Genomic DNA, 20,311 nt, shown 5'->3' with positions numbered 1-20,311 from the left:
CTTCCACCACCTGCAGCACAACAATCCGGTGAGGTAGGGTAGGCTGGACAAGGAAAAACCTCAAACAGAACATTTGATCATATTACAGAAAAAATGTGACTTAATTCGGTGTGCAATGGAGACCCAACCTTTGCATTAGCAGTGTTTGTCAATGGACTTCATCTCCCAGAATCCCCCAAGGATGCAAAAGGGATCTTTCCTTCAATGGTCATCTACCTGAGCCTAGCCATACGCACTCTCTTCTACTGGGCTGGGAGTAAAAGTCGGCTTAAACCCAGTGGATCTCTGGGTTGTTGAGTTGTTATTTGGGGAACCCGTGTCCCCGAGATTTTTCTTCCTCCCACCCAGCCTTTGTGCTGCTTTGCACTTGAAAGCAAACATGTCTCTTTTCAAACAGCACCAGATTTCCATGTTTGCTGAAGGCTCTGATTTGAATAAACCTGTTTCCGTGGTCAGGTTTCCGAGCAGTGTGATTTTAATGCGCGCATCCTTTTTTTTTGATTAACAAACCACTCTGGAAAACGGCTCACCTGCAGCTTGTGCAACCGTTCCCTGGATGGAGATTTAGGCAAGCCCAATCGGAAGAAGGTTAAGTACTGTATTAAATCCAGCCTTCTGCTTCCCATGGAGCCCCCCCCTCCTCGAACCAAGTGGATGAAGGAATACAATCCTGCCTCGTCCTTAGCTTTACTGCAGTGTTTCTCAAACCTTGCAAGTTGGAAATATGTGGACTTCAACTCCCAGAACTCCCTAGTCAGAAATCCAAAGAACTTCAGCAGGCATGGAGCTGAAATCTTTTGGCAGGCAGCTTTCAGTCGAATCCAAGCAGGGTTTTCAGCCTGGAGCAGAGATTCACTTAGGTGTGGCCTGTGTTGGGCTTTTCAGGGTCTCCTTACTCCCCCCTTCTTACTTTATTATAGCTTCTTTGTTCAGGGACTGAAAATCTGACTTGGATCTTGGCTCCCCCTTGGCTCCTCTCTGAGGTTCACGCATGACCAGTTCAGTCTGCCCCTCTTTCAAATCCAAAAATATTTTATTATATTTAAAACCTTAAAAAAAAGAGTAAACCGTTACAAAGCTGTGCTGCAACCCGAGTTTAAAACAGCACCATAGGAGACTTATAGGACGCCCTTCTGAATTTTAACTCTCTTTCCTTAAGTCTTATAAAAACATTATTTTTTCCCATTATTTTTTAAAATCTGATTGAACTGTCAGCATATCTGGGCAAACCGTCAAACTTTTCCTATGGACGTGAACAAAGAGCTAAAGGCAACACGTGAATTGGTCGGTGCTCTTGTCGAACGGCCAGCTCCTCAGGAGTCACACCGAAACGAACATCCGTGCGCGACAAACGTGTGGAAGGGCAGGAATGGGGCCCTTCAAGGCAGGCTGGTTTTCTGGGCCTCCTCCAGCTTCTTCTGAACCAGGTTCAGCAGCGAGTCAGAGTAATGCTTCAGGAGTGCGTGGGCCTCGCCCTCCTGGAGGCAGCTCGGCCAGAAGGACGAGGGGTCCGTGGCAGTGGCTACATCAGCGTGATGCCTGCTGTCTCTGTTCGCCAGTTCGCTCTTCATCCAGCAGAATGTGCTAGAAAGCCTCTGCTTGAGGTGGGTGAGCTCCTCCGGGGTCCCATCGGTGCAAGAAGACACCTGAAAGATTGGAACGCATTCTGGCACTGCCACCTGCCTGTCCCCGGGCAAAGCCACTCTTCCGCTGCGTCATTACAAAAATAAAACCACACAGTAACTGCAGTGGAAATAGGAGCAGGGTGTGGTCAAGATGGCCGTGAGATTAAAAGCTCTTTTTTTTCAACATGTGCTGCCACCTTTAATTTTTTGATCACACCAGGATAGGAGAGAGGATAAGAGTAGTATGTTAGAATATAACAGAGAGGGGTCCAACCTTGGTCACTTTTAAGACTTATGGACTTCAACGCCCAGAATTCTGTGCTGGCTAGGGAATTCTGGGAGTTGAAGTCCATAAGTCTCTTAAAGAGGCCAAGGTTGGACATCCCTGATGTAGCACAAGGCACATTTTAGGAACCTGGCACACCCATCCAAGTAAAGCTGCATGTTTCATTTTTCATAAAATGCCGGAATCTCCCCCCTTACCTTATCGTACAGTTGCAAAGACTCTTGAAATTTGAGGCGTAGAGCCTGCAAGCTCAACTCAAAATTTTTGACGAGACCCTGGATTTCTGAGAAGGAGAACAGAGGGGAAAAATAATTATAACAACAATAACAAAAAAGAAATAAATCCCTGTTTGGAGATTTACCAAGGCTGGGAAAAAGTCCAAAATCCCGCCGACTGCACTCTTTTCAAGGGACAGGTAAATTGTTCCAGCTGATCGTATCGGCTGCCAGTTCCTCTGCAGGGCCAGCATCAAACCCATTTTATCCCAAGGTGGCTCCAACTACTTACCTGAAACACAGGAAGTTTTGGCCTCGGGGCTGCCTTTCAGCTCCAGCTGGATTTCTGCAGGAGGTTTCTAAAAGCCAGGTGTTTCACAGAGGTTAGAGATCCACTGGGCAGGTTTTAGGCCAGCAGCTTCGTTTCTCTATCAAGTCAGGAGTGCTGGATGGGGGGCCTCATTCCACCACTGATGATGTTCCCACATTAGGAGACAAGCTCTCGTTCAGCTACGGTCAAGGATGCCTTTCCTATCCACCAGTTTTAATTTGGAATTTGAGAAATTAATCTGGGGGATGCCAGCACCGTCATGCTGCATGGTCCCAAGGGGGCTTTTCCAAGAGGCAATTGGACTTTCTTTGCTTTTCCTTCAGTTCTTGGATGAGAAGCGAAACGTCTTCAAGGAAAAACAAAGGAAGTCCGGTTGCCCCTTGAAAAAAGCCCCTTTGGGACAACCTGGGTGGCTGAGACTCTCCAGAGACGTCACGTCCCATTAATACAGGCCACCTGTCTAATACACTGCAAAACAGTTTTGTAGGTGGCTAGCCACCAACTTGCCTTGAATTTCGTGAAATCGCTGAGTGGTAAGCTCTCCTCTGTGAGGTGTTCGGCGGAGGCTGCCTGCGCAAGCGGACGGACTCTTGGGAAAAATGCAGCCGCAAATCTGTGTCGGAGAGAACAATCTCAGGGCAGGTTTCTAGACGAAGCTTCCCCACAAACGGAGAGGCAACGTGAAGGGAAGCAGCTGACCTGCAGTTCTTCTGAGCACGCGAGAGAAACCGGGCGGAGATGCTCAAGCGAGGATTCAGAAGCGGGCTCCCCTCGTCCTCCCGGTCTTCAAATGGCTGCAGATCTTGGAGACAACTATCAATTTTTTCTGTACACAAGAAAGAAAGGCAGGGAGTGCCAACCAAGAAGAGCCTTTGTAGCGCAGGGCTGAACTGAGGGCTCCTTGCTGCTCTCTGAGCTTAGTTGCTTTCTTGCAGACGTTTCATGGCTCAAGCGGGTGACATCATCCGTGCCAGAAAGGAGTGGGGTTTGCTGATGACGTTACCTAGTTGGGTCGTGAAACGTCTGCAAGAAAGCAACTAAGCTCTGAGAGCACCAAGGAGCCCATAGTCCTCCTCCTCCTCCTCTCCCACTCCACAACCCCTCTCCCTTCTAGCACTGATAATGCTCCCTGGTTGGGTGATGAAACGTCTGCAAGAAAACCAGCTCAGAGAGCACCAAGCACCCCACAGTTTGTATGAGTCTCCTGCACTCCGGATATGGGCAGAAGCCAAGAGAAAGGACCAACTCTGGACTTGGGAGGCAGGGCCTGGAGCATCTTGTTACCTGGCTGCTTAGCATAGGTGAGCCGAAAAAACATGCCCCATCCTGGCATGAAGGTGAGGAGGAGGGCTGCCCCAGCTTGCTTCCCGAGGCTTGGGGTCGGCTCCCCTGACTCTGGAAGGGGCCAAGGGGGTGGCAACTCACAGGCCCAGTTCAAGTGGTGAGGGGGCGAGCTGCTTTCTGTGCCGGTTGGCCCTGGAATTGTAGGCCATTACGGGACTCTGACAGGGACGGCACCTGCAGCTGATCTACAGGCGAAATCCTGGCTTATGGTCTTGAAGTGGCCCCAGACTCCATTCGTCACCCCTCAGAAGCCCAACTCCATGCTTAAAACCCCTCTGTCTGAGGCCGCAAGAGATGGCCAAGCTGAGCCCAAGCAGGGGGACACACAGCGCCTAAGAGACCTCCGCCCACCCCCCTCAAGAGTCTGTCGACTCCCCGCTGGTGCCAATTTGCCTCGACCTTTAGTAGATCAGATTCTTGTGCACAGGCACATTAAAAAGAAACCCAAAGGGCTTTGGGACCCTATCCTGGCTCCCGGTTTCTTGCGCCTGGCCGAGACCGGCCGGGCGTTACCTTCCAGGGGGTCCCCGGACAGGGTTTCGAAGTGGTGCTTGAGGTATCGTTCCTGCTCCGGCGTCTGGGGCAGCGACCCGTTCTGGGAGAAGTTCTCGTCCAGGTTGGCCGTCTCTGCTTCGGCCTCTGCAGAGCGGAAAGCAAAGGGGAGGCTCAGGTGCTGGGGGGGGGAGGGTTTCTAGCCCGCGTCTCAAGCACTCGTCCTTAATACAGGTGGTCCTCGACTTACAACCACAATTGAGCCCAAAATTTCTGCTGTTCAGTGAAACATTTGTTAAGTGAGTTTTGCCCCATTTTACGACATTTTCTTGCCACCGTTGTTAAGTGAATCACTGCAGTTGTTAAGTTAGGAACACGGTGGTTAAGTTAATCTGGCTTGCCCACGGACTTTGCTTGGCAGGAGGTGGTGAAAGGGGGTCACCTGATCCTGCGACTGTCATAAATACGAGCCAGTTGCCAAGCATCCCAATTTTGATCACACGATCCTGGGGATGCTGCAACAGTTGTAAGCGGGAAACACAGTCAAAAGATTTTTCAGTGTCGTCATTTGGAATGGTCACTAAATGAAATGTTGTAAGCTGAGGACTACCTGTATCTCTCCTGCCGGCCGCCTTCTTCCTCCATCAAGGTGGACTGCGAAATGCCCCCCTTCTCCCTCACCCTTTTGGGATGAATGGCAGCTGAGCCCACAATCCCCCTCCTCCTCCTCCAGATTTCTCTGAGCGGCTTGGTGTTGATCCATCATTGGTGCAGAAAAAACCCGATTCTTCTTCTCCGGCCGCTTCAAATCGCTTTCCTCAACCTGGCGTCCTCCAGAAAGAGGGGCCAGCTCCCAGAATTCCTAGCAATGGCTAAGGGAATTGTGGGAGTTGAACACGACAGGACTTCTAGGACCAGCGGTCGGCCGGCTCACGAAAAGGACCCGCTTGATCCGGTACAAGCTGGGGAGGGTCCGTGAGGGCTGTGCAGGGATCTTACCTTCGTGCTGATGCCCAGAAAGAGGCAGGTCAGCATCCAAGGGCGTCACAGAGCAGATTTTCTCAGGCGCCTTGTCTTTGGGGCTGGAAGCTTCCTCCTCGAACACAGGCTGAGGGAGCGACCTTGAAGGAGAAAAGAAGGCGGCCGCTGGTGGATCCACCCTTCCCGGGCTCAGGTGAATTGAGCAGGTGAGGACAACGCAGGCTCTCTGCCCCGGAGCTCCTCCCAGGCTCCAGCATGCAGCAGGCCTCTTGAGCAGCCTCCTGCTCGAGTCCAGGACGGCCGCACTGGGATTTCTTTCCGAGAACGTGTCCTCGGGGTCTGTGGAAAACAAACCTCTCCCTGAAGGAAGGGCTGCTCTCCGCCTGGGAGGCGTAGAGGGTGCTCCCGCTGCCCTCCAGCCCCTGGACTGTGTCCTCGTCGGAAGACAGAATCGGTTGCTTGAAGCCTTCGGTTACGTTGCTGGGAGAATCCTCGGTCTGCGTGGCAAAGCAAAAGCGTTCCTTTCATTGACGCCTCCTCAGGACTAGCCCTTCGTTATGAGGGATAAATGCGGGCACTCGTTTAGGGTCAGCCAAGCAGACCGACCCCCCCCCCGCCCACCTCTAAAATCAGCCGGTCCAGGTCCGTCTCAGCCAGGCTGCGGCTCTGAATCGGGGTGAAGAAGCTTAAGTCGGCGTCCAGGATGGCTTTAAGGGGCTCTTTGTCGGCTCGCTCAGCCCAACGGCCCTGGGGCTGGTAGCTGACTCTGGCGTGAAAGGCGCTGCTGTCTGAGTGGTCTGCTTCTCCGAGCTGGGAAGGGAAGACAGAGGAGGAGAGCCTCGGAGAGGGGGACTCAGAAGACCTGGCTGGCCCTGCCCCACCCAGCTGGGGAAGCCAGGCAAAGGCCTGCACTGAATGAAGGGCAGAGCCCTCTAGATCAGAGGCCCCCGACCTTTGGGGCACCAGGGAGGGAGGTTTCTCCGCAGACCGGAGGGGGTCTGGTTTTGTGTGCTGCCTGCACCCCACAGATGGGGCTTTGCTTGTTTGTGTGGACCGGTTGCTGGCATGCCACGGCCCGGCACTGGTCCACGGATCGGGGGTTGGAGACCCCTGCTCTAGATGGGGGAGACCTCAATGGCTGCCACCCCCCAAGCCCTGAAGGGCCGGATTAGGGAAGGCAGTGGAAGAATCCAAGCAGCACACCTCTCGTTGTTACAGGCAGTCCTCGGCTTACAGCTGTTTGTTTAGCGACCGTTCAAAGTTACAACAGCACTGAAAAAAGCGACTGACCCACAAGCGTCCCCAATGGTCACCTGATCAGAACTGACGTGGATTTACGACGGTTGCAGCATCCCAGGGTCACCTGATCACCTTCCCAGCCAGCTTTGACAAGCAAAGTCAATGGGGGAAGCCCGATTCACCGAACAACTGCGGGGATTGTGATGGCAAAAAGTTGTAAAACTGGGTGCCATTCATTTAGCAGCCGCTGGAAATTCTGGCCCCAACTGTGGTCCTAAGCCGAGGACTACCTGTACTACTAGCTGTGCTCTCTTTCATCTCCAGAAATTCCGGTCCCCTTGGGGCAGCTCGACAATCGGGTGCGACTTACCAGTCTCTTTGCCCACATGGGCAGTTTGCCATTAGAGAGGACACAGACAGGAGCTGGAAAGCAGCACGGGGAGGGGGGGGGAAAAAGAGAAAACCCACATTAGGAGGGATGGGCGGAGAGTGAAGGTCTACAGTGTATGCAAGGAACCCACTTGGGGCGTTTTAATAATCAAAACATAAGCGTGGAAGTTTACGCAACCTGTCTAAGAAGCTGTGCTCCGTAGTAACAAAGACAAGGGGGCTGGATGGTTTCCCCCAAAGAAGAGAAAGTTAGAAGAAATAGCAGAACTGCAGAGTCGGAGGTCTTCTAGCCCAACCCTCTGCTGAAGCAGGAAATCCTCGACCATTCCGGACAAGTGGCTGTCCAAACTATACTGAAAACGATAGACTGCCAGCGTTCCTGACATTACCAACCTTTCCTCCGTTTCATCAGGAAAAAGGAGGAGGAGGAGGGGGGGGGAAAGCCACTTCTAAATTCTTCAGGGATTTAGCAGATGCTGTAGCGGTTCTGCCCAATTTATGAGTTCCAAAGCAATGGTGGTCACAGCTCCCCAAACTGCAGTCCTGATAGACCTGAAGGGCTCCAGGCAAGGAAGGCCACGTCTTTTTAGTAGCCTGCAGGTCAGGATGCTCTCGGCCCAGCCCGTCTCCGCAGCCCTCCGTCATTATTATTTTTATGGGAGATTTAATCTCCAATTCAATTCACAGTCTGGGACTGGTTAAAAACTTAACAGTGCTGACCAAGGACTTTAGAGCTGCTAAGTATATAGGCACTTCCAAGTAAGGTTTATTATTATTATTATTATTATTATTATTATTATTATTATTATTATTAATATGATTGTTGTGGTTGCTATATTCATCACACAGATGTTCAGACTGGGTTTGGCATTTTTGTCTACCTATCGAGTCCTTTCCAAGGGCCTGGGAGAGGCAGGTCTGGATGTGGGATGGTGTTAGAGGTTATTATGATTATTATTATTAAATTTATTTGCTGCCCGTCTCACGTCATACGACTCCGGACAGCTTACAGGATAAAACGTTAACCAAGCGTTAAAATCATCAGATATAAAATGACAAAGCAGATAAAATAAAATTATTGCTAACTCAGATAACCTGGCTTGCCCCAAGACATACCTGGATCAAGGTCATCTTTAACCGGGGTCTGCAGAGCTAATTCTTCCTCTTCTCCCTCTTCTTCTTCCTCCTCCTCCTCCTCCTCCTCTTCCTCCTCCTCCAAATCAGAATCAACCACATCCTGGCAGGGGACTCTTTCAAACATTTCCACCCTGGAAAGGAAGGTTCAAAGCATCTGTTTCTTTGCACAGCTGGGCCAGAGTTTCTGGACTTGAGAGCTCAGGCTGGTCCGGTACCTGACCACGGGGGGCCACGCAGAGTCCCTGACCTCCTGCTGCACCTGGATCTGTTCCAGTTCCCTCAGGTGCTGCTTCATGCAAGCGGTAATTTCAGGGCTCAGGCGCCACACAAAGATGCAGCTGAAGAATAGAAGGATAAATGCTGTTAAAAAGTAGGGATCCCTGCAGGGGTGGGGCCCCCACCCTGCTTTTCCCAGCCTAGATCTGAATTGTGCCCCACGGCACAGACAGCCTCATCCCTCAAAACCGGCCACCACCCCAGTGTGCATTAAATTCTCCCACTGTCCTTCCTGGATCAGCCTGGAATCTCACAAGCCTTGAAAGTCGTACATGCAGCTTGGAGAGACCAGACCGCCCACCTGTCTCCCGAGACGGTGATCAGATGTTTGCAGTCGAAGGTAAATTTCATCCCCGTGATGACTTCTGCAATGTAGAAGGTGTGAATTAGTGCGTGGTTCCCCTTGATTTAGACCATGTCAAACTCGCAATGTCATGTGACGTCGCGAGACATATCAGGACTGTTTTGCCATTACCGGCAATAGGGTGGGCGTGGCTTCCGGATGACGCATCCGGCCCACAGGCCGGCAGTTTGAGACCCCTGATTTAGACGAAGGTCTTCCGGGTATCACTTGGGTCACTCTTATTCACAGGATAGCCTCTGAGCATGTGCAAAGCATTGGATCAGCCAGCACATGTCTCTGTTGGCTTCATACCGGCGTACCAGAGAAAATCAGAGAAATTCAAAATAGCAAGACCGGGAAACAAACCTGAGTGCCCAAACATTTTGGCCACACATTCTCCAGAGCGGAAGTCGATAATGGAAATGCTTTTATCCGAGCAACTAGTGGCCAGGAATGTTCCAGAAGGATCAAACTGGACCTGCAGAGGGATCAGAAACCAGACTATATCAAATGGTGTCTTTTCTGCAAATTGCTATGTCTGTCTGTCTCTATCATCTATCTATCTATCTATCTATCTATCTATCTATCTATCTATCTATCTATCTATCTATCTATCTATCTATCTATCTATCTATCTAATTAAGAAACCAACCATCTACCTCACAGGGGATTCTGGACAGTGAACAAATACAATTACTGGCCAAGAGACAGTTAGCCAAATTTTTGATCTTTCCAAGCCTCTTTGAGACATTAAATTCTAATCTGGAAAAAAAAGTCTCTCATTGCAAGCAGCGGGCAATGCCCGATTCTGCCCTGGGGGAACACATTTTTCTACGCATCTCCTTTACCTTGAGCAGGGATCCATCGTCACTGTGGGCCCCTTTGTAGCAGCCCTTCTGCTTCCCGCTGAGCGTGTTGTAAATCCTGGAAGGTGAGAATTAAGCTCGGCTCAGGCTGGGGCTGGCTCAAGGCAGAGGTCTTACGGGCGGGACAGGCCACTGGCGAGGCTCAGCCTCCGCTGCACCCCGAAGGCTGGGCTCCAGTCCCTGGCCGGGGGAAAGCCAAGGCCTCCCTTGTTTTCTCCACTCAGGCGTAGTTTCGGGAATTCAAGAGGGCGAGGAGAGCGCTGGACAGCATCTCACCTGACGTTTCTGTCCTGGCAGGCCACAGCGACGTACTTCTGAGTTATATCCACGTCCATGTCATACAACGTGGTCTTCTCTGCAACGTGGTGAGACCGGATAAAATTAATTCCGCCTCCGACCTGGAGTGAGGAAGCAGGGTAGGGATTTTGATCCAGCCACCTTAAAACTAGGGGTAACAAGCTCCCCGCAACCGGACTCCCCAAATGAGTTGGGTTTCAACTGGAAAGCAACTGGCCTATAGAATAAGCCCACGAAGGATACAGGCAGAGTGAAATCTGTACACTGCGACTCCCGGAAAGGGAATTGTTATTTTAATATAAAAAGGGAGAAAATTAGCAACGTTCTGCTAATTATGATCAGAAATGCCAAACAAGGAGAAGCTGCAGGAACAACAAATGCGACCTAGACCGTTTCCGTAATGCCCATCCAGATTCCCTGGAGACGAGCACAGAGAACCCCCAGCAATCCGGGGTCATTGGAGACCCTAACCCTATTGGAAGTCCTGCCTGATCAGCAGCTGTTTCGATAAATTTGCGCAGGAAAAGTTTTGTTCAACTCCTTAAATCAGACTAAAGTGCACGGCCAACACAACCCCCTGGGCCACCAAACTGTGAATCAACAGCTCGTGTTTTAACTGAATATATTCAATTCAGACTCAGCCAACTCCAGTCGACTCTATTTTACTCTTTATATCTATTTACATCTATTTATATGCTGCTCAAACAGCTAAGAATTGTAATTGTTTTTATAATATAATGATAAATAATTCTAAGAACCTTTTGCACGCTGCGAAAATAAATGCTTTTGTCAGCTCCACAGCTAATCATCTGAATACGGTTATTTCCTATTGGGGGAAAAAAAGTTGATGAAGAAAAGGAGGTCAGACAGATTAGCCTTCTCGTGTTCAGGTAATTTATCTTTTATAATAAGCTTTTCAGATTTATGCTTCAGCCTCATCCCAGTTTATCCATCCTGGTGCCGTGCAGGACGGGCCTCCAGTTCCTGCTATCCCTGGCCAACATGGTTTGAGAAAGGCTGAAAGATGGTCAGAAGGATTTACAAACAGACTTGTCACAGGACTCCGTACCCGAGGGGTCTTAAGCAGCGCTTTCTGGCCAAGTTATTTCTGCCTGCTTACCAGCGAACCTGACTGCTGTTATAGCTGAGGAATGGTCATCCAAGGTCTGCTCCAATTTGTAACTGCTTCCCACATTCAGGACGTGAATCAGCCGATCTCGACTCGCTGAGGCCAAGAGCGCCAGGCCTGCAAGCAGAGGGGGGAAAACACTCCCGCTGCATTTCTTTCAAAGTGACGCAAAGCTGCTCCCGAAAATCCCAAGAATTGCAGTGACAGAATTGTTAGAAGATGCCTTAGGCAGCAAGGTATCTGTTTCTGTTTGTGAGTGTGGGGGTGCGGGTGTATGTGTGTCATGGGTGGGTCTGCACACACAACACAAAACACGGGGATCCAACCTTTTGGCCTGGTGGGGCCACACTGAGTGAGGAGGAATTGTCTTGGGCCACATACAAAATACAGGCAGTCCCCGACTTGCAGCCGTGCATTTATTGACCATTCAAAGTTACAACAGCACTGAAAAAAGAGACTTAGGATCTTTTTTCACCTTTACCACCGTTGCTGCCTCCCCCTGGTCATGTGATCAATAGTCGGATGATTGGCAACTGATTCATGTTTATGACCGTTGCTGTGTCCCAAGGTGTGACCTTCTGGCAAGCAAAGTCAACGGGGGAAGCCAGATTCACTTACCAACCGGGTTACTAACTTATGAACTGCAGGGATTCACTTAGCAACTGTGGCCAGGAAGGTCATAAAATGGAGCAAACCTCATTTAACAACTGTCCCACTTAACATAAACAGAAATGCTGGGCTCAGTTGTGGTCGTTAGGCCGAGGACTATCTGTACATAATCTAGTCAATGTATGTAAATCACATATCAAGGTTAAAAAGTTTACGATCTGGTGGGGCCGCCTTACTAGCCGTGCAGGCTCTCGGGTTGGACCCGCCTGGCTTAAAAAATATAAAAGTTCAGCCACACAAATTTCCAGATTTAAAAAGCAACCTGTTTCTGGTTTGGAATACTCCAAGCAGAGGACTTCCGAATCGTGGGCCTCAAATTTCATCACTTCCGCCATGAATTTTAGCTCATGTATCCTGCAAGACAAAAGTTCAAAAAAAATAATAATAATTAACGGTCTGAAAGTTCACTGATTGGAATCCATGTCTGGCATTTCCCAGGGTGCAGAATCAGAACCTATCAGAAATTACAAAAAAATCGACCAGCTACATCCGATGGTCAAACTCTGGCAAGGGAGCAAAATCAGCTAAGTGTGCCGGTCAGACTTAATGGCCATCGATTCCCAGGTAATGATCTACAGGTAGTCCTCGACTTACAACAGTCGAGCCCAAAATTCCTGTTGCTAAGCAAGACAGTTGTTAACAGAGCTTTGCCCCATTTTATGACCTTTCTTGCTGCAATTCTTAAGCAAATCCCTGAATTTGTTAAGTGAGTCGCACGGATGTTAAACAAATCTGGCTTCCCCGTTGACTTTGCTTGTCAGAAGGATGCAAAAGGGGATCACCTGACCCCAGGACACTGCAACCGTCGTAAATATGAGTCAGTTGCCAAGCATCTGAATTTTGATCACGTGACCCTGGGGATACTGAAGTGTGAAAACTGGTCATAAGTCCCTTTTTTCAGCATCATTGTAACTTTGGTCACTACATGAACTGTTGTAAGTCGAGGACTGCCTGTACCTTTTGGATGGATTACTCAAGGCCTTGTGAGTGTCGGACTAAAGTTGTATCCCAGCATGGATAAAGGGACAGAGAAGGGTTAAGTGGGTATTGCAACAGACAAACGTCCAGCACGGAAGGAAGGAAGGCAATCCAAGACCCACCTCAGATTTCCGGCTCTGTCCCCAGAGGCCAAGTGCTGACCATCGGGGCTGATCTGCATCACTCGGACACCGGATTTTACATCAATGTAGCCAACGTTGTCATTTCGCTCCGGCAAATTCGTTGAATCTTGCAAATACGGAGTGCTCTTTTCCACATACACCACCTTCAGCAAGTTCTTTAGGGAGGAGAGAAGTAGGACGGCACGTCAAAAGGAAATTAACAGGGTGAGGTTTTAATTCTCTTCAGCCCTTGAAATACACTCTGCCTCACCAGTGGGGGGAAGCCAGCCTACAACCGCCCTGTAAGAAAGAGGAGGAACTTACGTCGCTGTAGACGTTCTTCTTGAAAGGTCCGTGCGTGTTGTTTTCCAAGTTCCAAAACCGTATAGTGCTGTCTGAGGAACACGTTAGAAAAGATCCTGGGGGCAAACAGCCTTGGTGGTTTTCGAACTCGGGATAAACCTAAGACGGAGCCCGCAGCGTAAGAGAAATGAGAACGTCAACACGGGCGGTCTTTCCATTCCTGGTCACAGAACCAAGGGGGGAGGGCTGAGCTCTGCAGGAGAGGGGGACCTGCTCAGGCAGCAGGGGACCCCAGGATCCCAGCAAGTGACTTCCCCTCCCTTCCCAACAGAAGCAGCCACTTACCTCAACGTTCCAGACAAAGGAGCTGTGGAAAAGATCCGACCACACTTTCCCAACGTGGCCCTTGTCCTTCACATCCCAGATGTACACGCTATGATCCTTGTACACACAGGAGAGCCAGTGACGGCGAGGGTCGAAGACAACGGCAATAGCATCTGGATAGGAGGCATCTGGCCTTCTGGAAAACACCAGGTGTTGCTAAGGGGAGGAGGGGGAGGGAGGTGCAAAAGAATCCAATGTGCTGGACTGTAACTTCCACAAAAACCTATTAGCTCCTCTGGGGAAAAAATGCCACTGCTTGCAGAAAAATGGGTCTTCCCAAAGTATCAATCACTCCGTATCTGAGGATTACTGAGAAGCAGGATTTGTAGCTAGAAAAAAGCAAGGTTTGGGGGAGCCAATATGCTCTAGTGATTAAGGCTCCAGGCTAGAAACAGGGAGATGGTGAGTTCTAATCCCGCCTTAGGCATGGAAGCCAGGTGGGTGACTTTGGGCCAATCGTCAGGAGGCTGGGAGTTCTAGTCCTGCCTTAGCCCTGAAAGCTGGCCAGGTGATTTTGGGCAGTGAAGAAAGCCCAAAGGGGGGGGTGCGGGATCTATTGGGTGCCCCTGTATTTTCCAGCTCAGCCTGAGCAACGCCAACCTCAGGGTCGGGTCGGTAGCCACATCGATGCCCAGGTAGTGCGGCTTGGGCAAGTCGGAGAGGTAATGCAAGTTGTGTGCTTGGAAGAGGCGCACGGTTCCGTTAGCACAGCCGCAGAAAATGAATTCTTCGCTGACACAAATGCAGTTGGCCAGCGTCACCTCGAGGGAAGGAGAAAAAGGTGCATTAGGGGTGATCCTAAAAGAGCAAGGGTGGCGTATCCCGCAGGAGCAAAAAACGGCCCGCTTACTTTCAAATCGATCCATTTTTCCAAGATGCGCTTCTCGTTAAACAGGCAAAGCAACCCGGAGTAGGAAATGCAGAAGGTGCTGCCGGCCATTTTGCCATGGCCACACGCCACATCGCAGAAGGTGTTGTTGTGAAGCTCCCCAAGGAGACCAGAGCGACCCACCAGGGGAACCGTCTCCTTAATCTGCGAGAGGCAGTGATTGTCACAGGCTATACAGGTAAGCCTCGGCTTACAACCGTTCATTTACTGACCATTCAAGCTTACAACAGCACTGAAAAGAAGTTATGACCGTTTTTCGCACTTACGACCATTGCAACATTCCCAGACACTTGGCAACTGGTTCATACTTATGACGGTTGCAGCATCCCAGAGTGCCCTGTGATCTCATTTTGCGACCTTCTGACAAGCAAAGTCAATGGGGAAGCCAGATTCACTTAACAACCTGTGTCACTCACTTAAGAACTGCAGGGATTCACTTAACGATTGTTTCAAGAAAGGTCATAAAATGGGATAAAACTCACTTAACAAATGTCTCGCTTAGCAACAGAAATGTTGGGCTCAGTTGTGGTCGTAAGGCAAAGACTACCTGTAGAGCAAGGCTGGGCCACTATGGGTCCTTTATGACCTGTGGACTTCAAGTCCAAAGAATTCCTGGGAGTTCGACTTCAATTCCCAGAATGCCATGGTTGGCTGGCTCAGGAATTCTGGGAGGTGAAGTCCGCAGGTCGTAAAAGGGCCAGAGCTGCCCACCTTGTCTCTTTAATGGCTTTTTAAGGCCACCTGTTCATGCAGGCCTCTGAGTGGCTTAGAGGAGATAAAAGTCATAATTTTTGAAAATGACTGAAATAAAACATGTTGGAAGGGAGATATCAGATTAGGACACCACAGCGGCTGCTTAGTGCGACCATAAATACATAAAAATATTTTAAGACAGGTTTTTAAGTTTCTTCCTGAAGGCCATCAAAGTCATCAAGCCGGCCGGGGAATTCTGGGAATTGAAGTCCACAGGTCTTAAAGTTGCCAAGGCTGGACACTATACCTGGTATAAGGTACAGGCTTACCTTAATTTCTCTGGAGCCATCCAGAAACCAGAACTTGACATGGCGGTGCCCGACTGTCACAAAATAGCTGTCCTCTGAGAAGGAGATGGCCATAACTTTGGAAGAGACTTTGTTGGAGGCGATGAGGGTATCGCTCTGTGGGGAATAAACACCACCCAGCAATTGCTGTAAGATCTGCTCAGGACAGAAGTACACCCTTGACTTACAGCAGTTCATTTAATGACCCTTCAAAGTTACAATAAGCACTGAAAAAATGACTTATGGCCGGTTTTCCCACTTAACGACCAATGCAGCATCCCCACGGTCTCGTGTTCAAAATTCAGATGCCTGGCAACTGGCTCATATTTATGACAGTTGCTGTGTCCGGGGGTCACGTGATCCCCTTCTGCGATCATCTGACAAGCAAAGTCTAGGGGGGAAGCCAGATTCACTTTACAATCATGTCACTAACTTAACAACTGCAGTGATTCGCCTAATAACTCTGGCAAGAAAGGTCGTAAAATGGGGCAAAACTCACTTAACTGTCTCGCTTAGCAACAGACACTTTGGGCTCAATTGTGGTCGTAAGTCAAGGAGTTGAAAACAGAGTTTGTCAATCTGGGTGGTGGCTACGTCATCTTCTTTTAACCATGATTGAGTGACCAAGCCATATCAGGGTTCTCTTAACATGTGAAAGCAAAACCCAACCTGTCATATTGGGACCTTCAGGACGTGAGAACCATATCCAAGTTCTCCTGTTCTACCCGTTACATCCGGGTTCTCCTGCTGTAGAATCTGTACACTGTATCTCGGTGAAGATCCTGGTGTTCCAGACCTTGTGAACGGGGCCTCCCCATGGATCCCGCAAGAGGGTCTTACCTTCCAGTCCCACACATTCACTTTCATGTCATGAGGATACCCGACTGACACGAGGTATTTCATACTGGGAGAGAAGGCCACGCAGGCCACGCCGTGCTTGTGGCCGTGAAGTTCGGACACCTGGGACTTCTCCTCTGCATCCCAGACTCGGACGGCCGGCTGGTGCCCATTCTGTGGGCAGAAAACCCAGAAAAGAGCCAGTTTAGTCTAGTGGTTAAGGCACCAGGCTAGAAAGTGGGAGCCGGTGAGTTCTAGTCCTGCCTTGGGCATGAAAGCCAGCTGGGTGACTATAGGCCAGTCACCAGGGGGTGGTGAGTTCTAATCACGATGAAAGGCATGATGAAAGGTGGCTTTGGGCTAATTGCCAGGAGGCGGGTGAGTTCCCACTTTAGGCATGAAACCCAGCATGAAAGCTGGGTGACTTTGGGTCAATGACCAGGAGGTGGGAGTTCTAGTCCTGCCTTAGCCATGAAAGTCCCTCTCTCTCAGCCCTACTCACCTCACAGGATTGTTGTTTTGTGGGAAAATAGGAGGAGGAAGACATATTAGGTATATTTGCTGCGTTTCATTATTTGTAAAAATAATAAAAGGATAGCAATAAATAAATAAGAGAATTAGGAGAGGCCTTCATCTGAGCATTGGTCAACTCAGCCAAGGAGCTGCCTTAGACTATGCAAAGCCCTCTTTGCTATGAGATGCACACACACACACACACACACACTCACGCTGTTCAGAAAGGAAGAAGCAATAAGCCAAACAAATTAAACCTTGAGAGAAGAAAAGCAAAGGAAATGTAGTTAACTGCAGCTTACACCAGCTCTTTCGTTCTACCACTTCCATAAAATGCTTCTTGTGTAGCCTTTTGCTCGTTTCTCAGAGCGGCCCATTCCCTCTTTCCTCGTGTAATTGTTTTTCATGAATTGATTCTCACTCATTCTCTTCACCGGCCTATCTCAATGTACTTCTTTCCAACTGGCCATTCATTTTTGTATTCAGGCCACATTCATCCTTAAGCAAGCTCTTCCTGTTTTATCGCAAAAGCTTCAAAAATACACCACTCCCGCTGGGGATACTCCTGCATGATTTATAATAAGGGCCTTATGGTACAGGACCTGGGTGTGGAGGGGAAACAGCAAACTTATCTGACGAGCGCAACAGAATGAAGAGTTGATAAATAGACCGGTTCTTTGCAACAGCCTGTTTTTGGACTTTCTACTTTTCTATTTATCATTTTTACTTCGTGTTGTTTTTTAGCTTTTTAATTGTACTATCTAAGAAAAGAGTTACTCACCTCTCCAGTGGCAATGTATTTCCCATCAGGAGAGAAAGACAAAGCGCTCACAGTTTTCCTTAAAAAGAGAGAAAACCTTCATTTCTTTCTTTCTTCAAAACAAATGAACACTAGTAGAATACATCCACTAAGGTAGTCCTCGACTTACAACCACAACTGAGCCCAAAATTTCCACTGCTAAGCAAGACGGCTTCGGGAAGGATGAAATAAAAATCGGAAGAGTGGCTTACCGGGCTGTATTAACGATGTGCCTTTGCTGGTTCTTCTGAGGATTGAAAACCACAACCACACATCTGAGGGAAAGAGGAAGATGTTGACACGGGAGAAAGTTTTCCAGGATTCAAAAGGGGAGGAAAAATTTGAGGACCCCTCGCAGGTAAAAGCTGATCAGGGTTGCAGTTCTTTTGCTTTCAAAACACACTAAATCACAGTCTAAAAGTGATCCAGGATAAGCCTCTGGCCCTGAGCGAGAAGAACCTGGAAAACTCTTTTAAATAGTATACGATAACAGCTAAATTATGCTTTGTCTGAACAGATTGTCAGTAAAGGCAATAAAGTGTGGTTTGTGATGGGCCCCTTTAAATGAAATCATAATGAACATTAAACACATGCATTTTATTGAAAATGGAAAGAACTGCTTCCAAACAGCTTTCAGAGCTGCAGGAGAAAATGACAGAAAACACATAAGCCACTGGTTTACTAGGTGTGTTCTCGGGATAAACTATGGAAAAATATTTATTTATTTATTTATTAATTTATTAATTTAATTTATATACCGCCCTTCTCTCAAGAGACTCAGGGCGGTTAACAGGTTAAGGTTAACAGAAGGATAACTTCCTTCTTCTGGCCATGAAATAGGGACCAAACAGCACTAAAGATGCTATCTGGTTTAGGTGGTGAAAAGGATTTTGTAACCCTCCAGAATCTTCTGGAGCGGGCAGCTATAACCAAATCTAATAAATTGGGTTAAATGAAAAGATGCATCTCCCCCTTGCCATTCCAGCAATAGACCACCACGCCACCCCGACTCTCAGAAAAAATTCACTGTCACCACAGCATTTGGCATAAACTTTGGTTTAAGGGGCTATGATATAAAGGCATTTCCTAGATTTGGAAACAGATTTGCCCTCCACCTCGTCTGCCTTTAAGCTTACTGGATTTGTGTAGGAATTTCTATGGTGCGCCCGAGAGTTTCAATCTATGGCAGCAAAGGACTCACCCTGTTGGATATGCGATGCGTCCCGAGTTTGGGTCACAACTTAAGCCATTGCTGGTCTGAGCAGTTATTCCCAACACTCGCTCAAGGGTCACCTGCCGGGAAGCAGACAAGACATTGGGGCACCTACCAATCCAGTTCACAATCCTTGTAAACGCATGGCCGGCGCTTCCATTTTGATAGGACCCTGGGGATGCTGCAATGGTCCTAAGGGCGAGTCATTTCTTTCAGTGCTAACTTGGAATGGTTGATAAACAAAGATGGGTAAGTTAGGCCAGGGGTCCCCAAGCTTGGCAACTTTTAAGACTTTTGGACTTCAACTCCCAGAATTCCCCAGCCAGAGCAAGGGATTGGGCTACAAGACCTCCAAGGTCCCTTCCAGCTCTAGTCTGATTGATTGACCTGCTCCACCAAAAAACACACAAAAACCCCAGACCCAACCTTCATCTTGCCTTGGTGGAGCAGTGGGCTGATGCCTCCTTAAGTAACACCAGCTGCCTGCAATTAGTGCAGGTTCGCATCCCACCAGGCTCAAGGTTGACTCAGCCTTCCATCCTTCCCAGGTAGGTAAAATGAGGACCCAGATTGTTGGGGGCAATTAAGCTGACTTTGTAATAATGCCGCTTGGGTGTGTGTGTGAAAGCCCTAATAAGCAGGCATATACATAGAATGAAGGCTACTGCTAAGCTTGTAAGCCGCCCTGAGTCTTCGGAGAAGGGCGGGATATAAATGGAATTAAAATAAATAAATAAAATAAAAATAGAAGAGTGCTACAGGAAGCTTTTCCGGGTTACGCCCACTCTCCAGCTCCGCCCACCACGTCACCACGCTCTGGGTTCCGCCCCCCTCCCCCCCGCCCGCATTCTGAATCCGCCCATCTCGGCGGCCCCGCCCCTCCTTGGCTTGCCCCGCCCCTCACCGCCTCCTCCGGCCCTTGCTGTTTCGACCTTCGCCTCAGGCCGAGGAGAGGCGGCAACTCGAGGCTCGGGTTCGTTGTTCGCTGGTAGAAGCAGCCGCCTCCTGCTCCTCCTCCGCCGGCCATCATCCCTACCGAGCCCGACTGTTTGCCAACCGGCGGTTCTCTTCCCCCCTTTCAGCCTCCGCCGGCACCGCGGCTCGGCGCCCGTAACCGTCCCAAACAGCGCGCGGAAACGATGCTGCTCCGTCGTTGGCCGGGGCCGCGTCAATCAATTCCGGACGCGGCCAACGGGAGGCAGGCTTTGCGAAGAACGACCTGCCTCCAAAGCAGAAGCCGGGCGCGCGCCGCCGCTTTACTTTGGACCAATCAGATGGCGCCGTCGCTGCCGCCGCCCTTCTATCGTAGCTTCGCGGGTTCGAATCTGGCCGGCCCGGCCCAAATCTCGGATATTTCATTCCTTTGTCTTTTTTCAAGGTTTCCACATGCCAGTCAACTCCATTAATTCCCAGTTGTTCCATTAAGTTCATCCATCTTATCTATCTATCTATCTAATAGATAGATAGATACAGTGCTTCTTTTGTAAAAGAAAAAGGTGCCGGAACTCACACATGTCATACAACCCGCCTACCCTACAAGGTTCCATCCAAAAAAGGTGCCGGAACTTCGTTCTGAGCGTTCTATGAGAAAAAAAAGCCCTGGATAGATATAT

The 20,311-nt window shown here is 49.3% G+C and overlaps 1 protein-coding gene across 2 annotated transcripts; it reads right to left on the bottom strand.

Moving 5' to 3' along the window:
* Nucleotides 1–656: 656 nt before the first annotated feature.
* WDR62 (WD repeat domain 62) lies at nt 657–19,848 on the bottom strand. Of its 2 annotated transcripts, none has more exons than XM_081334511.1 (30): nt 19,735–19,848; nt 18,687–18,778; nt 17,698–17,760; nt 17,468–17,525; nt 16,177–16,347; nt 15,319–15,453; nt 14,258–14,440; nt 14,008–14,168; nt 13,369–13,543; nt 13,045–13,182; nt 12,721–12,896; nt 11,883–11,974; nt 10,943–11,068; nt 10,581–10,648; nt 9,802–9,923; nt 9,508–9,583; nt 9,026–9,137; nt 8,618–8,681; nt 8,256–8,378; nt 8,020–8,171; nt 6,884–6,936; nt 5,896–6,084; nt 5,629–5,771; nt 5,293–5,414; nt 4,315–4,440; nt 3,157–3,283; nt 2,965–3,070; nt 2,419–2,485; nt 2,109–2,194; nt 657–1,646 (listed from the first exon to the last, which is right to left on the bottom strand). In XM_081334511.1, exons 5-30 carry the CDS (start codon nt 16,237–16,239, stop codon nt 1,380–1,382), a joined length of 3,252 nt encoding a protein of 1,083 aa, XP_081190637.1. In that variant the 5' UTR covers nt 16,240–16,347; nt 17,468–17,525; nt 17,698–17,760; nt 18,687–18,778; nt 19,735–19,848; the 3' UTR covers nt 657–1,379. The 2 variants fall into 2 exon arrangements, with proteins under 2 accessions (XP_081190637.1, XP_081190636.1); XM_081334510.1 differs by having other exon boundaries at nt 19,603–19,793.
* Between the last annotated feature and the right edge of the window lie 463 nt (nt 19,849–20,311).

Source organism: Vipera berus (assembly GCF_964194415.1).
Source record: "Vipera berus genome assembly, chromosome: 9".
In the NCBI taxonomy this organism is placed as follows: Eukaryota; Metazoa; Chordata; class Lepidosauria; order Squamata; family Viperidae; genus Vipera; species Vipera berus.
This window is presented reverse-complemented; position numbering and strand designations above follow the sequence as displayed.

Coding starts and splice junctions, on each gene's coding strand:
- WDR62 (XM_081334510.1), bottom strand. CDS start 19,728: ATGATGGCCGGCGGAGGAGGAGCAGGAGGCGGCTGCTTCTACCAGCGA. Junction 17,761..18,686: donor CGCATCGCATATCCAACAGG/GTGAGTCCTTTG, acceptor TCTTTCCCTCAG/ATGTGTGGTTGTGGTTTTCA. Junction 14,441..15,318: donor ATGGCTCCAGAGAAATTAAG/GTAAGCCTGTAC, acceptor TGCCTCTCGCAG/ATTAAGGAGACGGTTCCCCT.